General features: G+C 38.8%; 1 protein-coding gene across 1 annotated transcript in view; it reads left to right on the plus strand.

Moving 5' to 3' along the window:
* The window catches only part of Rheb (Ras homolog, mTORC1 binding), a 44600-nt gene that overhangs the window by 13847 nt on the left and 9856 nt on the right, over nt 1-20897 (plus strand). Inside the window, exons 2-4 of the mRNA XM_027943427.2 lie at nt 7111-7182; nt 13226-13293; nt 19509-19591. Coding sequence (XP_027799228.1) covers nt 7111-7182; nt 13226-13293; nt 19509-19591 — 223 coding nt within the window. The remainder of the gene's footprint in view (nt 1-7110; nt 7183-13225; nt 13294-19508; nt 19592-20897) is intronic.

The raw sequence follows: 20897 nt of genomic DNA on the forward strand, positions 1-20897 counted from the left end.
AAAGGAAATAGATATCCAGATTTTCTCCCATTTATTGCACTTACTTTGAGTGTGTTTCTCCTGATTATCTTTTTTTGTACCTAGGAAGGGGTTTCATCTGTTCACTGTATTCCAGTACCTGAAATTGTGCCTGCTGGCACATAATAGCTGCTTTAAAAATAATTGAGTTTTATGAATGTCTTAATCTATAGAGCATGGAGCATTCGGGTATCAGAATGGAATGAAATGTTACCAAGCTTGGAATTATAAAAATTAGAGCTGGTAGGAGGTAGAAACGGAAGAAAGACATATTGGGGAGCTGATCTTGTTTTACAAAAGCAGTTCTGCCTTTATCTAAAGAAATGAGAAGGTCAAGTGAATGCTTAACTCATTTAGCTCCAGGGAATTGGAAAGGGGAATAAACCAAATTCCTCTTCTGTGGAAATGTCATAATTCAACTCTATGGAGATAAATATCCAGAAGTCCCAGCTTGCCTCTGGCCAATAGTTTTCTAGTTGATTCTTTAAATTCAGTTATGTTCTTTCAGTTCTTTTCCTGCAGGTTTCATTGATGTCTGAGTTCCTTTGTAAAGTTAGAGAGCTGGTTCTCTTCCTTAATTGCTTCCAGAGTTTGAACCTCTATTTATTTGACCTATTGTTCAAGACTCCTCAAACTAGAATCTACATACTATTGTCAAGTATTATAGCCAGTTTCCTATAGGACACACACTATGTACTTGCACCCCCATGGGTGTATTTAACTTGGATTGGTGGGATGGAGTTGTAAGTGGCTAAGATGATTTTCTATAGGCTGCACTCATCTTCATGGTCAAGCATGCAGCACCCAGTTGCAACAGCATCTACTGAGATCTTTCTCCGACACCTATTGATCTTTCTCCGACCATACAGCAAAAGGGAGCACAAATTAGTGCAAACCCTTGGCTTTTTAAATATATATATATATATTTCAGAGGCAGGGTTATAACAAGCTACCTGGAATGGAGTTATTCAATAATGAGACTGCTGAACTATTTTATGAAAAGGTTTAGAGGACACCAGGAGGGAGCAGTTAGAGAAAAGAGATAGAAGAGCTATGGTAAGCACTGGTGCCAGCCTATTTCTTTGAGTCAGTGATGATTAATAACAGCCAGGCCTGCATCACAGGATTCAGGCTCCATTCAGAGTCTGATGTGCACGAAGACTGGGTGGATAAGAGGATTTGGAGTAGAGAGTGCCTCCTGTATGTATCTTTTAATCATGGCTGTGTCTTAATCCTGGCTGGCCCCTATTATGTATTCTTTAAATGCTCACGATCTGAGCTCCTGGTCTGAACTGGAGTATTAGGGAACACCCTGAAGGCTGAGGCCACTGATTGTAATAGTTGAACTTGTTGCCCAAGGGCAGTAGTTCTCAAACTTCACCTCTAGGGCTTGTTCATATTCTCCCTAGAGCTTTCCATCCTGGAGGTTTAAGTAGATTTAATAATTTGCATTTATAACAAGTACCCTGAGCTAATGCTGGGCCATCCTCTCTGCCCACACTTAAACATGTAGAACTGCTAGTGTAGGAGGAAAAGGAGTCACCCATAGAGGATCCTATGGAGATTGGGTGGAGAGGGGAAGACCTGACTTGTTAAGGGTCACCAGCCCACACAGGTGCCGGGGATCTTCCCAACAGGTAGGCAATAGCATTCAAGTAGATTAAGATCACAGAAGGGTCAGAAAAAGGAAATTGGAGGCTTTTGACAAAAGGGTACTGGGAAATGATTTATCTTGGAGTTTAAGCTGCATACAGAAGGAAGTGAAACCTATGGAATTGGTGATTTAGGGTCATGGTTTACTGTAGCATATTTCTAAGCTTTCTGACTACAACCCAGTAAGAAATGCATTTAAATTGTTAGTCAGTCATAAATGTGTATAACGAAGACAAATTTCATGACACCTTTACTTACAACCCAGTGTTCTTGTCATGGCTCATTAAGTTGATCTCATGATCCAGTGGTTTTGAAACACTGCTTCAGAGGTGGTCTGGATGCACTGCCAGAGTACTTGGGTCTGTCAATTGGTCAGCACTGGGTACTCAGGAGGTAGGCTACTGCAGTGGCATGGAGATCATGCTGGTGGCAAGACCACTGGGCTTTAAGGCTAAGTTAAGTTGTTCAAGAGTGTACTAGCATGAACATCAAAATTCCTTGAAACAATGTTAAGAATTTGGACTAGGGACTGAGGCTGTAGGTCAGTGGCAGAGCCACTTGCCTTGGCATGCCTGGAGGCCCTGGGTTCAGTCCCTTACAGTAAATAAATAAATACTGAAGAAGAACTAGGGATGAAGAAGGCAGTCCTGAAAATCAGTTGTGCCCCAGATCCATTATATATGAGACTTGAGAGACTAATTAGTAGACAGAAAACCTATTCTCCATCATCCCAGTGAACTAGTAATATGTAAACTGTTCTAGAGAATAGTGGGGGGTGGGGGTAGGACAGATAGTACAATTAGTTTTTCTTTTTTCAGAACACATGAAAACAAGTTCAAAATTAATCTGAAAACTATTAAAGTAGTTGTGTAAAACAGTACCTGTTTCTCAGTAATCACAAAGTATAAGTATCAGCTAACAACCTTGAAGGCACACCCTCTATAGCGAAAATACTGGGTAAAAAAAAACTTGCTGGGTACTGTTTTGTCTTGCCAGTTTTTTATCTTTGCCATTTTTACCTGTTAAAAGTTCAGAAGAGTGTTTTACTTTTGGCTTTTGTATTGGTTTTTGGTATTTTTGAGGTATGAGGCATTGAACCAAGCACTCTACCACTGAGCTACATCTTCAGCCCTTTTGATTTTATTTTGACACAGGATCTGGCTAAGTTTGAATTTGGGATTCTCCTGCCTCAGCCTTCAGAGTAACTGGGATTACAGGTATACATCACCAGGCCTAGTTTAAATGATTTTTTATGGTTTGTATACTTCGTGTTTTTTGGTTTGGAGGAGAAGAGTATGTGGAAATTGTGGGGATTTTAAAACCGTTTGGTAACATGTGTTAGGAAATGAGTGATTTATGTCTGTTACTGTGCAGATATGCTTACACCTGATCATGTGCTGCTTTTCTGTTTTCAGATCTCTCTTGGATTCTTGTCATGTAACTCTTTTCTCCCAAGAGTTGATCTGGAGTTTGGGATTCATCTTCAGTTGTTCAGATTTATAAGCCTTCTAAGCGCCAAGTCATCTTTAGGAAATAGTTGGTATTTCAGAACCTGGGTTTGTTAAGGACAAAAGCCAAGTGAATGTGTGAAAATATGAGGGAGGGTTTTAAAAAGTGATCACAATAAAAAACATAATTGGCTATAGATCAGCATTGGCCTTTTAGTAGCTGCCTGCAAGCTGCACACAGAGCTGGACTGCAGTCGCTGAACTGCTTCCTCAGCGACATCCCCTAAAGCCAGAAAATTTGGTAGCCAGAGCTCAGGACACTTGAAAATAAGTAGGGGGATTTGCTTACAAAGATTAATATTCAATGCTGACTTATAAAGATTCAAATACTAGTTCTCTAATAATCCCCCTTTTAATGAAAATGGGGTAAAATAGCTATGTCATGTCAGCAAATACATTTTTAAAGTCTCAATAATTAATGATCTCCCTTGGGGGAGAGTCCAAGGGAGGAGAGACCCAAGGGAAAATCATCTTTTCTCTTCAGTCCCACTTATGCTAATGAATAATGTCCTCCCAGGGGCTGTCTGATTGAGAAATCCAGTTTACGCCAACTCTGGTATCCCAACTCAAGACAGACACCAGTCAGGAGTTTGCTTTTGCCAGAATGATTACTTACGTTTTCAAGTTAAATGTTAATATTGTCTGTCAAACAATTTATTCCCTTTATAATAAAAATCGGGAACTCTGAATGTGTAACAATATTGTATCTTTTAAATATAGTCAAGCCCTTTTATTTATCCATTTTTGCACTTTGTTGTGCCCAGCCCATCTCTCATGCTATCTTGTTTAATGTATGTAACTTGGATGTATTTTGCTTAAATGTGGCTTTCTGCATTTCATATGGTAGTTCTAGAGGCTGTTCACTCCTTCACCATTCCTAGTAAGTTTTTCTAGGGCCAGTTAGAGACCAGTGCAGAGAAAGAGTCCCTTCTAGGGTTTCTGCTAGTTTCCCACCTCTTGGGGATCTTATATATCATATATGACCCCTTTCTTTTGTTGTTTTATTTGTTGACTGAATGATTGATTGCAGAACTAGGAATTGAACCTTGGGGTGTTCTACCAGTGAGCTACATCCTCAGCCCTTTTTGTTTTTTGAGACAGTCTTGCTAAATTTCTCAGAGTAGTTTCAAATTGGTGATTCTCCTGCCTCAGTCTCCCCAGTAGCTGGGATTACAGGCATGTACCATCATGTTCAGCTCTTCTACTACTTTTAATCCAGTCCTACTTTTAGAAACATTACAGGACTCTTTTTAATCCTCTGTCCTTTTTTCTTTGTAACTTGGACCTTTATCTTAGGGTAAATTTTGTCCTCTGCTTTCTTCCTTCTTTTCATTTGTAAGATGTACATACAGTGCCTCATACCTACATAAGGTTAAAGGTTTTTTTTTTTTTTTCTTCAGGTAATAATGTTTAGATATACATAAATAAGAATTTTTTTAACTCCCTTTTCAGTTTCACTGACAAGTTTTTTTTCTCTCTGTTCACTACTTAAAATAATTGTTACATTTTGTGGGCTAGCATATACAGCATGGTTTCTTCTTTTCTTTTTTCTTTTTTTCAGTTGTAGATGGACACAATACTTTTTATTTTTATGTGGTGCTGAGGATCGAACCCAGTGCTTCACACATGCTAGGCAAGTGCTTTACCACTGAGCTACATTAGCAGCCCCATACAGCATGATTTCTTTTGAACACAATCTAGTTGAAATTGATGGAGTTTCTAAACTACTGTTGCATACCTATATTGTAGACAGACCCATGATTGGATGCCAGTGAATACTAGTTATTGTTCCTTCGTCTCTATGAACTGTGTTTTATATTTACATCAAGTTAAGATCTTTTGTAGTGTCTGCATGGAAGACTGGGGTCTGAGCTTTAATCTCATTCGTTGATTTAGAAATGAGTGTCTACATGTGTCAGGTCTTAGTGAACAAATAAGAGGACAGTTTCAGCTAACCTGAAGTAGTAAGAAGTAGTGAAACAGGATAGATAAGAGACTGTTAGGGGCTAGGTGCTATCTTAAGTCAGGTGGCCTTCTCTGTAGAACTGATGTTGGAGCACAGACCAGAGTGACAAAAATGAGTCATACCATCAGATCTGGGAGGATGGTAGCTAGAATAAAGAGGCTAAGGTAGTAGGAACTTTGCAGAAACACCAGGGATGTGACTGGAGCCTGGGGGGTTCAGGGGCCAGAGAGGCAGCCAGAACTGGCAGGTTGTGGTCAGAGATGAGGATTCATTCTGACTGCAGCAGGAGTCAATGGGTCTGCCGATTTTCTTGATTTTCTAGCTGTCTCCCAGCAGATCCTGCTTTTATTCCAGCTTTTTAATGAATTGATTTAATTTTTGAGCTTGTGGGGAATGCCTTGGTGTGAAAACCTTTCACAGCTTGTGAGTCTGCCTCCCTGTGGTTTTGTGCCCATCATTACAGACCCTAGCAGTGCAGGGTGTGATTGTCATACATACTTTTTGAGATGGAAGAAAATATGACACATGTGGAGCATGTGTTTAATAATGTTCTGAGGATGTGAAAGAGAAAGGTTTAGAAGTGACATGAGGGAGGAACAACTTCCTATTTCTTTCTCTTTTTTTTTAGTTGTTAGACCTTTATTTATTTAATTAATATATGGTGCTGAGAATCAAACCCAGTGCCTCACACATGCCAGACAATTCACTGCCGCTGAGCCACAATCCCATCTTGATGATAACTTAATCGATTTGAGTTCTCCATGTTTCTTCCCAGAATAGTTACATACCCTGTTCTGGAGTTCTCCAGTAGAAATTTCAGAAAACAAATAAGGAAGTGGGAAGTTCTTGTGTTAACATGTAGGCCCAGTTGGTACTGGTGAAATCTAAATATTTCTTTTTTCTTTCTTTTTTTTTTTTTTTAAGAGAGAGAGAATGGGAATTTTAATATTTATTAATTTTAGTTTTCTGCTGACACAACATCTTTGTTTGTATGTGTAAGACTGGAAGACGCCGCACCACACGACACAGATTACCAAAGAGGTTTTCCACTTTATTACAAAAGGCTGTGTGTTTCTATAGGTCTAAGGAGAGGTAGCAGGGGCTGAGGTAGATAACGGGTCGCCCGTTTATTGGCAAGCTCTTCCATATGTCAGTTCCGGAGCCCAAGAAGTTAATTCTAATTGGGGCTAAGGCTTCCCACCAGCAGGGTTTGAACATTGGCGCCGGCGGGAACGTTTCGCGCCAGTGAAAGAAACAAAGAGGGGAAAGAGGGTCGTTAGACGCCATGTTGGGGTTTTTTTTCTGGGGTGCTGCCGCTGTTATATGTTTGCCCAACAGTATGTGGTGCTGAGGATCGAACCCGGGCCTCACGCATGCCAGACGAGCGCGCTACCGCTTGAGCCACATCCCCAGCCCCTAAAATATTTCTTAATTTTCTAGACACTCCCAGGTCTTTAATGCTGAACAATTGGAATAGGATTTCTATCTGAAGGAGTTTTTGAAATAAAAGGCTTATGTTACATGTTTTCATATTACTGATTTTGAAAGCTATACCTGGTAACGCTTTTAACAGCCATATATAAAAGAGCACATGTAAACTACATTTTCATAATAAAATTAAATAGCCAGATTTCGAGGACACCAGAGGAAGTCAGCCTAGTTTAGATCTTCTTGAAGAGTTTACAGTTTAACCTGATATGTGATGTGCTTATTGGTCAGTGATACTTGTTAATGTCTTAGAATTGTTTAGTTCATGATGGCTTAATTGCTTTAAGTCTTATATAAAGCAAACTAAGGAACGGTACTTTGCTTTTTGAAATTGCTCAAATGATAATTACAGATGTTTTCTGACCCTGGTCCTTTATTTTCTTCATCTTTGGAGTGACTTTTTTTTTTTTTTTAAAAAAGCAGAATCTGTCTACCTTAACATGCCAGTACATGCTGAGCTGTTGTTCTCTTCCATAGGGAAATCCTCACTGACGATTCAGTTTGTTGAAGGCCAGTTTGTGGACTCCTATGATCCAACCATAGAAAACAGTAAGTATTGTTTCGAGTTCTTCTAAGTTGAGAAGGCTTCTTTTGCATACAGATGGTCATTGTGTATTCCTGGAGGCTTTCATTGTAGGGAGATATTCAGTTAAATCTGTGTTTTTCCAACTAGGGTCAAAGAAAGTTTCCAGAAACTATCTACTTTACACTGAATGATTATTTTCATTCAGTGCCCAAATTCCTTGCCATGTAGAAATTGTTACTCATGTCACTAGGATCTGGTCCTCTCCTGGAATGTTCATATCCAGAATATGCTTCAAGAAAATAGTAGTAGAGAGCACATTCTTTTTGTTGTTGTTTCCTTTCCTTCTTCCTCTCTGAAGTAGCCTTTTTAGAGAGTTCAAGCTGAAAACACTCTATACCCTAATCTCTTGCTCTTGCAGAAGCTTAGCCACCCCCAACCACTTCTAGTCCTAAAGACTTGAAACAGGTTACAGAGAAACAAGCTATTCTGGGGTTGGAGCAAATAGTTGTAGCATTAAAAAGAAGTTGGCTCAGGGAACCTGTTGGCATTTCAGGCCATATGCAGAAAAAAAGCACAGACAACCAGAACTAGCCACAACCAACCTTTGTTTAGTTTGAATCAATGGTTTCAAAATCTTCCACAAGAATTCTAGAGACCACAGAGGATAATCTAAATAGTAACATCCAGGGAAGCTGAGTTGCTGGGAGTGAAACTGGTCTTATTTCAAGCTATTTTAGAATCTTAGGTAAACCCTGGAACCAGTCTTCTCAGATTCTTGAAATCAGTTCTTAGATCTAAGATTTGTCAGCAGGAACACAGATTTAAATATGGGATGGATCAAAACCTTCTGGCATGGTAGACATAAAGCAGACTGAACAACTGGGTTCATGCCTGCATCTTGCAAAAGAAGTACTTCAGTGCTTTGCTTTTTAACAGAGGGTTTGCAGACTGCAGGTTAGAAGGGCATACTGCTTGTTTTTGTATAGCGCAAGCTAAGAATGATTTTTTTTGTTTAAGTCCAAAGAATGTTGTGACATGTGAAAAGTATATGAAATTCGGGTTTCAGCACCCAGAAATAAAGTTTTATTGGAACATTTATGTTATTGCCTTGCTTATTTCTTTACATATTATCTTTGACTGCTTTTGTTCTATAGTGGCATAATTAAACTGTGTGGCCTACAAAGCCTGAACTATTTACCCTCTGGCCCTCTACGGGGAAAGTTTGCTTAACTGCTGGCTTAAAATTGTCTTTTGTCCCCACTGTCCTGGTGGCAGACAAGGAAATCTGTCCTTTGTTAAACTAACTGGAGACCCACTTTTGGAAGTAATCACTGCTGGTTATCTGCAGAGAGGAGTCCTGAACATGGCTGTATTGCATTTAGCTGGGTACTTAGAGAATAAGCACATTAATTTGATGCTAAGGGGAATGGTTTGGTTATCTATCAGCTGGAATAAGAACATAAGAAAACAAAGATCTTAGCTTTAATATTTGCTAAATATAGTAAATTGGGATTTATGGTCTTAAAAAGATAAGGCTGATTTGGGAATTTTATTTTCTTGATAGCTCTGCATGTAATAATGGTTATTATAATTGTAGATGTGCCATTTAGAGTTGAGTTGGAAGGAAGATCATGGTGTTGTATATAAATACATTTTCTTCATAGGTAAGTAATTGATAGAAGAAAGTTCAACTTACATATTATCTGAGAAAATTATCAGAAACAGAATGGTATAACTCTACTTTTTTTGAGATGGGGTCTTGCTATATCATCAAGGCTTGTTTCCAATTATTGGGCTCAAGCAGTGTCCTCCCAAGTAGCTGGGACAATAGGCACAAACCACCTCTCTTGGCTAGACTGGCTTCCCAACAGTGTCAATGTCATCTTTGTGTTTTTAAATTTTTTCCCAAAATGCTCAACAGTGAGGGCTTTTTTTTTTTTTTTTTTTTTAATCTCAAACATGAATTCAGTTTATTCATTAAAGTCTTTTTTAGGCAAGAGCAGAGATGAATGTCAAATTTCATGACTCCCTTGAGGGTTTGTGAGGCATATTCTGGCATGAAAATCTGTTCAGTTTTTGTCCACTCTGTGTTAGTCAGCTTTTTGTCACGATGACCTAGCAAGAACAACTCAGAAGAGGAAAAGTTTATTTTAGGCTCACAATTTCAGAGGTTCAGTCCATGATTAGCCAACTCTGTTACTCTGGGCCAGAGTTGAGGCAGAGAGAACATCATGGCAGGGCATGGCAGAGAAAGCTGCTCTCCTCCTGGTAATCAGGAAGCAGAGAAGGCACTTGAGGAGCCAAAGACAAAATACATAATCCCCAAGCACTTCCCCTGGACCACTTCCTACAGTCATGTCTTACCCACCTATAATAATTACCACCCACTAATCCATTCAAATTATTAATCCACCAAATGGATGAATTCACTGGTTAGGTTATAGCTTTCCCAATCATTTCACTTATCAGTATTCTTTGTCTCACATGTGCTTTCAGGGTCCATGTCATACCTGGACAGTAACATCATGTTTCTGTTAGTCTTTGCTAGACTATCTATTCTACCCTGATTCTATTTGGTAGAAAAACAGTTTAGCAATAACAGTGAATTCTAAAGAGAGGAAAAGGTTATTGTGAACATTTTGCTAATATGGATGGTTTTCGGATTTTAAAAAATACAGTACTCCCTAGGTCTGGAAATTATCTAGCAATTTATTTTATAGTTATCTTTACAGTGGGAGAATGGGCTATTTATAGTAGACATTCAGTGGTGTCAGATTTCAATGAAGTAATACTGTAAAAGCTAAAATTTGGAGATCCTGTCATCTTTAACAATAGGGGTATAAGAAAATAGCTTGAATAAAACCACATGTCTTCTAGTTTGGGAAAACTTTTAGGCCAGAAATATGCATATGCAGAAGTGCTTTGTTATCTACTATTGCATTAATCAAACAAAATACAGACTTATTGATACAGTAAAATTAAACAAATGTGAGCTTATCATTTAAAAAGCAAAAATAGCAATAGTTTATAACCTCTGCCATCTCACAGTAACACTATTGATGAATGATAAAGGTCCTATGAGAATTTGGGAAATTCTAGAAGTTTTGCAGTGTTATCAAGCTTGCCTGCTGCTAGATTTCTCAGTGGGATATGAATTAAAAACAATACTGAGCACATTACAAAGTGAGATTTGTGTTACTTTAGTAACACAAATCTCACTTCGTGAATGCCAAATTTTAGCAACCTCTGTTAGCTTGCCTAGTAGCTGCTACTGGTAAATAGCTATTAATCTACTTAAGGGAATTCGAGGGTTTTAGAATGGAGTGTATTAATTTCTCTAGTAATTGAAAAAGGAGGATAGAGAAGGCTTAAGGAGAGTGATATCAAGAGAAAGTCAGCTTTCTGTTTCTACTCCTGGTTGGAATTAGAGGACAGAATAGACTTGCTGCTGTCTGTCCTCTCTTCCATTTTTTTTCTACAGTACCAGCAGAGGCCCTTTCCCATGATAAAATAGAAGGTCTTCAGTTTCATTTTCTGCTTTGTGTAAAGGAATTTAAATCCCTTTATATGTGAAGATCTCCTTGAATGTTAGTATTTTCTTTCCTTTATTTCTTAGGCACATTGTATTTCTTACCCTCTTGCTCTTAGGTCACTGGCCAGTACTTCCCCAGGCTCCTTGACTGATCTTGTGCATCTCCCTGACTTAGCAGTATAGGTTGCCTTGCACTCCCAGTGACCTTCCCTCTTCAGTTTGACCCACAAATGTGCCTCCCCAGCCTCATTCTCTTCATTGATATCTTTATTTAACTGCCCTCGTTATCTTGGTTATTTAATAAGCATTGCAAGCTTAACAAACCAAACTATTCATCCCCTTTCTCTTCAACCCCGAGTATTCTTCCCCAGTCTTTTCTTAGATTAAGCAAAAGCTCTCTTCATCTTATTGTTAAAGCCGAATTTTAGAATCATCCCAACTCTATTCTCTCATGACCCACTTCTAACAGGTCAGATCCTTTTGGTCCTGCCTCTGAGCGCATCCAGAGTCCGTCGTCCCCCTCCCCCCCCCCCAATCCAGTCCATCGTCATCTTTTAGAGATCACAGCAGTCTGGTTAGTCAGGATTGCTGGTTACTGTGTCGTTGGCTTCTGCTTGACTACCGCTGTGTTCATTTTCACCTGTTATTCAGGCGAATATTACCAGAGTGACCTTTTAAGGATATAGATCAGATCAGGTTACTCCCCTACTCAAGAATCTTGGTTTCCCATCACATTGAGAATAAAGATCCAAAGTCTCCTAAGGCCACCTTATGCTCTTCCAACCTATATAACTCTCCAGCTAGCTATCTACCTGCCTTCTTTCTTAGCTTCAGGTGCTTTGACATTATTGCTTTTTTTCACTTCCCATGTGACCTGTGTCAAATGATCTTTCCCCAGATCACACTGGATACCAGGCAGGGTAGGTAGGTATGTGAGTGAGTCTCTTCATGACATGTCAGCTCGCAGTCAGGAACCTATAGCATCTCAAGCACATAGAACAGTGCTGCTGGTAGTGATAGCACTCAAAGAAGTAGTTTTTGAATGAATGAATGAATGATGTTTGTTTCAGGAATTTTGTGATAATTATTTACACATCATAACCATCTGTGCTGAGTTCTAATTAAGGGTCACTGGTTTTATTACTCACCAATGTTTCTCATAATTTTCATCAAATTGAAACACACACTTGTGTGGAGGGTAGGGTGATGTTGGGGATTGAATCCTAGGGCCCTTTACCTTTTGAGCCCTTTTTATTTTATTTTGAGACAGGGTCTTGTTGGTTCTAGCCTCAAACTTGGAATCCTGCCCTAGCCTACCAAGACACTGGGATTAAGGCATGTAGCACCATGCCTGGCAATGTACACTTTTAGACACCTGACTGAAAGGTTCTCACAGACAGCCCACTGGCTGACAGTGATCTCAAGGTCCTGCAGTGCCAGTTGATCCCAAGTTGGAAAAATCACAATGCAATTCTTTCTTAGAATCAGTGAACAGGTCACATTGGCATTTCCCATCTTGAAATACTCCGGTTGAGTTTTCATCTGGTTTACCTGATTCCTTAAAGTGATCATTTCAGAAAAGGTTGGAGGATAGTGTACAGTGTTGGCCTGCTGGCACTCCTGCTTGTGTTGAAGAGAGTAAAGCTAGTGATGTTAGCCACCATCTCTTCTTGTGGAACTTTTATAGTTAAGATGGGGTTTCCTGTCTTCCTCCTTATAATGTAAAGTTTTCTTGACTAATTTGCATTTATTGTTTTGTTCTTCTTTTTGGGTATGAGAACAAAGTAGGACCTCAGGTGTGCAAGGGGTGTATTCTGCCACCTGGCTCTGATCACAGGGAATGACCAGCCAGGAGAGAGGCCGGGACTGAGTATACAGTATTCTGTTACTGTTGATGGTTTTTTCCCTCTTTTTTGTGAATGTTTATTTGGAGCCTCTCTCCTTAGAATTCTGAATTGACTTCTCAAAGTTATTAAAATCTGATCCCCATCACCTTTGGTAAGGTAAAGAAGTTGATGATCAATTGCTTTGATCTTTAAGAAGGAATGGTGGTTTCAGTACAGAGCATTTGTTGCATTGTTGCTTTATCTGTTGATAAAATTGTTTAAAATTTTTATGTGCTTAAAGTTCTTAGCACTTCAATTAATATTATTTATGCTCTTGATACCAGAATACCTATAAATTAATGGAAAGTTTTTGTGGTTTTGTTTCATTCTAGACCTCAGACTTTATGAAGTACATTTCAGTTATTTACAAGAGAAAGGACTCATCACAGAGCATTCAGATTATTTTTCTTGGATATCAATTGTCTAATTACAGTTTCTTTTGGAAAAGACTCAGGGTTTTCCCAAGCTGAGCTGTGGTCAGCCTGAGTGATTCTTAGTTAAATAATGGAAGTAGGGGAGAATCTATACAACTCCAAAGACTCATTTCTTTTCATTCACGGAACCTTTTTGTGAGATTATTAGGGAAACTTTTAAGTGGTCTAGAGTTAATTTATTTAAACTAATACTTAATTCCCTTTTTCCCTGTAGCTTTCACAAAGTTGATCACAGTAAATGGACAAGAATATCATCTTCAACTTGTAGACACGGCTGGGCAAGTAAGTGACCTCTGGAGCCTCAGAATCTCATGCAGCATGTCCAATGGCCCCAGCCTAATAGAGTTGCAAACACGGCAGTGATGCCAAGAAAACCCCTCATGCTCTGTGTAAAACAGAATGTTAATATGCTATCTGTTTTGTCTTTTCTAAGACATGTATGGCAGGTTTCCAAGTCACTTGGTTTTTCTACTTTAGGTAGGATTGTGTGTTCTTAGCATTGTGAGGGTTGACACTTCCTGCAGGATGGTGTTTTTCTATATTCTGAACCTCAGTTATGTATTAAGAGAATTGCATCAGCGCTCCATCCATCCTATGTATTCTCCTACATTAGGAGCAAAAGCATATCTTTCTCGGGACCAGCAAGAGAAGAGTAAGGGGCAAAAATAGCTGGTTACACTTACACCAGATTTGAAAGTGATTACTAGATTAAAGAGAATCAGTTTGAGTTGTTAGACAGTAGGTAATTGCCCCAAGTTAAATTATCCCCCCAAAAGGATACTCACAGGTTAATCATTATAGCAGTGATGTGTAAAATGGATCACCAGGGCAACTGACTTGGGAACAAGGGAAAAGAAAGAAGAGTATTGCTGGAAACAAAAAAAAGCCCTTTTGACAGCTTAGCTGCCTGGTTTCCATGGCACCCAGGACCGCCTTTACTAGAAACCATTCTGTTAGATTGAATTTGTCCCTGTTCACTGGAGGGTGGGGAGTGTAAAGAGCTGAGAATTCAGTGCCTCACACCTCCTTCCCTTGCATCTCATAATCACAAAGGACCAGGCTAGCAGCAAGGTGGGTGGTATAATCTGATCTGCCATATTGAATGAAGACTTTTCTCTGGAATCTGGGGAAATTGGAGTATACCCAGGATAATGTAATGTGTCCTGTGGACTGGGAATAAATTTCCTCTGCTTTATGTTCTGAGTGAATATAGAAGGAAAGTATGTCCCCCTCATAAAACAAGAAATATCTATATTGAGTGGTGTTAGCACTGGAGAAACCCTGGAGTTTGCATTCTGGAAGCTTGGATGAAAATAAACCAAATGTGTCCATCTCTGAGCTGATACATAGTGCTGTGGGATGCACCTCCTTCCCTCACCCCATGTGATCATACTTGGTGGTGGATATAATACAACTTTAGTAATCAAGACGTATTGGCAGTCCTGTTCAAGCAGAGCCATCATGGGCTCTGCCCTGCAAGGCACTTGTTCTGTGGCAGAATGTAAACTGGGGCTGACTGGAACAGAGCAGGAGCAGATGACAAGATTTCCCCTGAGCCTCTGGGCAGGGAGTTGTATGGGATTCTGTGTCTTGTCTTTATGGTTAAGGTAACTAGATCATTTATTGCCTGAGCCAAGACATTTAGTGGAGGGGGTGTTGCTGGTAATGGCAACAGGTGTAAGCTTAGAGTATCTTGGGCCAATAAGTATGGCCTTTCCGTTGATATTGGGATTCTGGCATTAAGATTTTGGCTTGCTTTTATATCCTTATTTGAAATCTTCTTTTAAGAACTTATTTAAGCTCCTGAAAAGTAGAGGTAAGTATGTAAACTGATAAATCGTTTCCATGAATATTGCTGTAGAAACTTACATCAAGCCAATAAGGACCCAGGGCTTCCCAGGTGTCTAGAGTGTGGACAGTTCCACTGCCTGGCTTTGAGACAAAGCATTTCTTACCCAGTGACCTCAAGAAAGTGAATGAGCCTTGCTGGGCCCTCACCTTCATCTTTAAAGGGGTGGAGACAGTGTCATCTGCCTTCATAGACTATTATCATAGGTTATCATACACTACTCTCTCTAGTCCTTGTGCTGAGACTGGAAGAGACCTAGGTGATAACAGTTGATATTGACAGCCATGAGTGTCTGGGGGGAAGGGGGTGTGGTAGCGCAGGGTTCTAGAAGATCTGTTCTTGGAGGTACTATTCTACACTAGAGCCTATGCTTGAAACATTCACAAGTGTTTTAATGATATTGTAATACAGATAATGAAACTGAAAGAATCACACTTAAAGGAGTGAGGATATGGAATATGATAGAACAGGAGCAGAGGTTAGATTACCAGCTCTGCTGCTTCTCTGGGTTCTGTTACTACTGGAAAACAGTAGAGAATTTTTACACAAAAGTATACCTATACTTGATGACTTTGAATAATTGGTTCTTGTTGCAGCTGATAGTTCTTAAAGATAATATTCAGTTGGGAGATAAAAATAATAAGATACGCTTGTATTTATGATTCATGAGGGTGAAATAACTGGCATCTTCCTGCCTTGGTTCTACCCCACATTCTGTAGAAAGCCTGATGAAAATGAAACTCCTACATTTGCATTCAAACTGAGCTAGTTCTGGGGTTAAGACTGATAATAGTAGGGAGAAATGATGAAAGGGCAAATTCTTTTAAAAGTAATCTGTAGCCAGGTGCACTGGTGTCCGCTTGTAGTCTCAGCTTCTTGGGAGGCCGACAAAATCTCTCAATTCTAGGAATTCCACACTAGCCTGGACAATGTAGTCAGATTCTATCCCTCTAAAAAGAAAAAAGGTGATGCAGATAAAATTTGTTTACTTATTACTCCTTTTAGGAGTAAAATTACACTCAATATATTGCTAAATTGCAACACAGATAGCAGGTGGTATTTGATGAGTAGATGAGATGGGGACATCTTCTGAAAAATGCAATATTAGGCCATTTGCCATTGTGTGGACATCATAGAGTACACTTTACTTGTATAGTCTACTGCAGCCTAGGCTGTACAGTGTATGTCTGTGTCTGTAGTATAGACTTGCTCCTAGGGCTGGGAACAAAACAACCGAAGAGAAAAATGATACAAGAGACAGTGTTTTCTTGTTTTTTTCATTCTCTCTTGTTTATGTGTGGGAGGAATAGTACTGGAATTTGAACTCAGGCCCTGGAACATGCTGGGCAAATGCGCACTCTCTGAGCTACACCCTCCTCCTGTTTAAAATAAATAGAAGGAGTATACTGTAAAATTTCAAAAACCATACTATAGTGTAAGTATAGAAACCTGTAACTATTGTCATCTTCATTGGTGATTATATGACTATATGTGTTGTATATCTTTATACAACTGGGTTGGAAATACAGTCATATAAAACCAGCATCATCACAAATTAAGATGGCTACAACTATAGCATCACAAAGGGATTGGAATTTTCTAGCTCAGTTGTAATCTTAACAGCACCACCACGATATATTTGGTCCCTCACTGACCAAAGCATTGTTAACTTGGTACATGACTGTATAGCACTGTGGTTTCATTGCCCAGCTAGGGATAATGATGAGCTTAGTTTAAAAACAGGACTGTTTTTAGTTTGTATAAAGTACTTTGGCTTGGCCTAATTTTGAGGTGAAAGCATACACCTTAAATGATTTTTTGAGTAAGAATGTGAGCTGTCACTGGACCTTTCATTCCTAGGTACTTGGGAGGCTAAGGCAGGAGGGTTGCAAATTCAAAGCCAGCCCAGGCAACTTGGACCCTATCTCAAAAAATAAAATAAAATTTAAAAGGTCTGGGGATATGGCTCAGTTATAGGGCACTTTCCTAGTATACGTGAGGCCCTGGGTTCAATCCCCACTTCTGAGGAGAAAAAGTTCTATTTTAGTAATTGAAATAATTCAATGACAAGACAGTGAGTAACGGTCAATTTTAAAATGGAATTTAAATTCACCTTTAATTTTTTTAAAAAATCAGTTTAAATGCACATGGTACAAAAATAAAATTTGCATAGGAAAATAAATAGAAAACTTAAAGTCTTTTCCACTCTTAGCATCTTTCACAACCCCTATTCTTTGTTTTTTGGTATATGCTTCTAAAGTATTTTGTACATGAATATGCAAATTAGTATTAAGTTGTTGCCAGTATTGCCACCACCAATAGTGTTGCTGTGAATGTCTCAGGTGTAACGCCAGGTGTCTTTTTAGATCTGAAAGAGTATATATGTAAGGAAACTTATGGGTGTGATATTGCATAAGGCCAGTTTACATTCTTGACATCAGCAAATGAGAATGCCTGCTTCCCAGCCCCCCCACCAGTACCAGATCTGTGTTACCAGATCTTTAAATATTTGCCAATATGATGGAGGGAAATCGCACCTCAGTGTAATTTTAATTTTTTTTTTTTTCTTATTAGAAGGGACTTTGATGCTATTTTCTTATGTTTGAGGACATTTGTATTTCACTTTCTGTAAGTTATCCTGTTTGTCTGTGTGTTTTGCCATTTTTTACCTATTGGGTGCTTAGTCTTTGCTTATTGACTTAAGTATCCCTTACTATGGTGCAGAAAATTAGCAGTTTGTCTATGACCTGAGATGCAAGGTTTGTTTTGTTTTTAGTTTGTCTTTTTTGTTTGGGTTTGGTTTTGGTTTTATTCCTTATGATAGTACTGGGGGTTGAACCAAGTACCTCACGCATGCTTAATAAGCAGGGCTCTACCACTGAGTTATATCCCCAGCCCCTCAGTTTGTCTTTTGTTTATGGCTTTTGTTTGAGATTTCAGCCATGAAGAACATTTTTACATCGAAATTTATTGATTTTTCATTTATTTAATTGATTTTTTAAAATTTCTCCCACCTGCTTTGCGTTTACTCTATAAATTTTCATGTTTAAATACTTGATTCCTCTCAACTACATTTTTGCCAAAGTGCATATCACAGATCTGACATAAACAACCATCCCAAGACTGCTCTGTACTTGTTCCTATACATTTTTATTCTTACAGATTTGAAATGTCAATATTGAGCTGGGCATAGTGGCACAGCCCCGTAATCCCAGCTACTCTGGAGTTTGAAGCAGGATTGCAAATTCAGGATAGCCTGGGCAATTTAATGAGGCCCTGTCTCGAAATAAAAATTAAAAATGGCTGGGAGGCCAGGCGCCATGGTGCATGCCTGTAATACCAGTGGTTCGGGAGGCTGAGGCATGAGGACTGTGAGTTCAAAGCCAGCTTCAGCAATTTAGCAAGGCCCTAAGCAACTCAATGAGACCTTGTCTCTAAATAAAATACAAAAAAGGGCTGGGGACATGGTTCAGTGGTTAAGTGTCCCAGGGTTCAGTCCCCAGTACACACACACAAAAAAAGGCTGGGGTTTAGCTCAATGGTAGGTTCAATCTTCAATACTGGTTTAATGAAAGTTGTACTGATAATGAAAGCAGTCGTTTAATTTTGCATATATAGTAAGTTCTATGAAGTAGAAAAGCTATTTTCTGATTAATGGCTATTTTTTTAATATCAAAGAAGTTTAAAAAAAAAACCCATTTGTTTATTTATTTATTTTTTGGTGGTACTGGGGATTGAACCCAGGGCCTCGCATGTTCTAGGTGAGTGCTCTACCACTGAACTACATCCCCAGCCCTTTTTAGCATTTGTTTTGAGATAGAGTCTCCCTAAGTTGCCCAGGCTAACCTTGAACTTGGGAGCCTCACATGTAGCTGGGATTACAGATGTGTGCCACCATACCCATGATTCTGGGCCATGAACAGTAGTTGTGACCATACTGTGGGTTTGCAAAGTTAGCAGACACTGCTTGATCTGATGGTGGGGTGAGTTTTCTCTGATAGTGTTTGGGTGCTTGGGGTATGTGGTATGTTGACAGTTACATTCAACTGAGAATGAAATGTTTGTACCAGTGACTCCTGGTGATGATATGTTGATATTAGAACTTTTTATACACTTTAACAATTTAGTATCTAAAGCAAAATTTTGTGAAACTGCTTCATAAGACTAGAGACATTATTGCATAGTGTGTACCTTCGTATTTAACTCCTCAAGTTGTTCAGAAATAATTCTTTTGGTCCTCAAAGGTCTGCAATACACTGATTAGTTCTAATAGTTCTTTACTCTCCTCTTTCTCCCTCAAATGGTGGCAGCAGCTTTCAAACAACCCATAAAATGATGCCCAGGCCACTTGACTTACATGCAGAGAATAGGACAAGCCATAATTTGACAGTTTAAGAAAATACAAATAGGTATAACTAGTAGGCATTATAATTTCCTATGAGGTCTAAGATGAATGTCTGCATTAAGCACATTATCACCTCTAAACCATTTTTAAATCTTCAGTATGAAAACTACATTTCTAGAATAATAATACACTTTGTGTTTATTTGTATTTCTTTGATTTTGATTTCTGTAGTATATGAAAAACTTCGGGTAAATGTGTGTTTGTTATGGTCTATGAAGACTTTAATTATTTTTTCTTTCACAGGATGAATATTCCATTTTTCCTCAGACATACTCCATAGATATTAATGGTTATATTCTTGTGTATTCTGTTACATCAATCAAAAGGTAAGGCTTCAGTTTATTTGTTACACATAGATAGCACAAATCCTTTTAAAGGATGATGCTAAATTAGTAGTAGTAACAATTAGACTTGATTATTATACAAAATGTATTTTAGTGTTTTTTTTTTTTTTCTCCTCATAAAGCTGTCAGGTTATTAAGGGGAAAATTAGTGTCACCCATACAAATTCTGTTATGTTAATAGAATAAAATTTTTTTTTTTCTTACTTTAGGCTGCCTAGATAGTGATGGAACATGACTTGAGTTTTTCTGCTAATTAAAATGGGAAATACAGCTGGGCGTAGTGGCATACATCTGTAATCCCAATGACTTAGGAGACTGAGGCAGGGGGATCACAAGTTCAAAGCGAGCATAAGCTTGCTTAGCAAGACCCTGTCTCAGAATAAAAAATAATAACAGGCTGGGAATGTTGCTCAGTGATTAAGCACTTTTGGGTTCAACCTCCAATACCAGAAAAAAAAAAAGAAAAGGTGTGGGAGATTTGTGAATTGGTTTTACATTTTGTGTTTTCACCATATTGATGTGGAATAGATTTTCCAATACAATTTGGGCAGCTGAGTTTGGTAAATACTTTATTCTTTGAATTTGAGAAATAAGGTTTTATGTAATAAAGCCTCATCTATATAAAAATGAAGCCACTGTTTTTGTTGCTAAGGTGGATTTTGGTTCCTCTAGCTATGTGTTTATTATGCTATCTCCCATTACCAAAGCTGGCAAGTATTGTCACTGAACAGAATGGAGATGGATATGTAGCAGCAGACCCCTGGGCATTAGGAATAGTTTGTCTTCTTCGACTTAATGGAAATGTCATTGTCAGTGGGAGGGAGTTTGCTATGCAGTCTGCCTTAATAATATATTATTTGCTACCTTAAACAATCTTTGATCAGAAATGTTTTGTTTTCTACCTTCAATAGAAGGTAGAATTGACAAGAGGTAGATTGACAGAGAGGTAAAGTAACTTGCTCAGTGGGGCATTGACAGTATGTGACAGTGTTGTGATTCATATCCACGTCTACAACGCCACAGTCAAGTCCAGCACAGTCCAGTAGAACTTCCAGCAGTGACGGAAGTCTGTAGTGTGCTACATGTGGCTATTTAAATGGCTACAATTAAAAATTCATTTCCTCAATTACACTAGTTACATTTCGGGTACTCAGTAGCCACATGTGGCTGACAGCTGCCATATTGGACAGTGTCTAGGCTCCTCATCGCTGCACATTATCCTGCCAGTGAAAATTGTAGTCTCCTTTTCTCTAGGAATGTGTTACTTAACATTTTTCTCCATGGCAGG

This window comes from Marmota flaviventris, chromosome 1 (assembly GCF_047511675.1).
Source record: "Marmota flaviventris isolate mMarFla1 chromosome 1, mMarFla1.hap1, whole genome shotgun sequence".
Classification (NCBI taxonomy): Eukaryota; Metazoa; Chordata; class Mammalia; order Rodentia; family Sciuridae; genus Marmota; species Marmota flaviventris.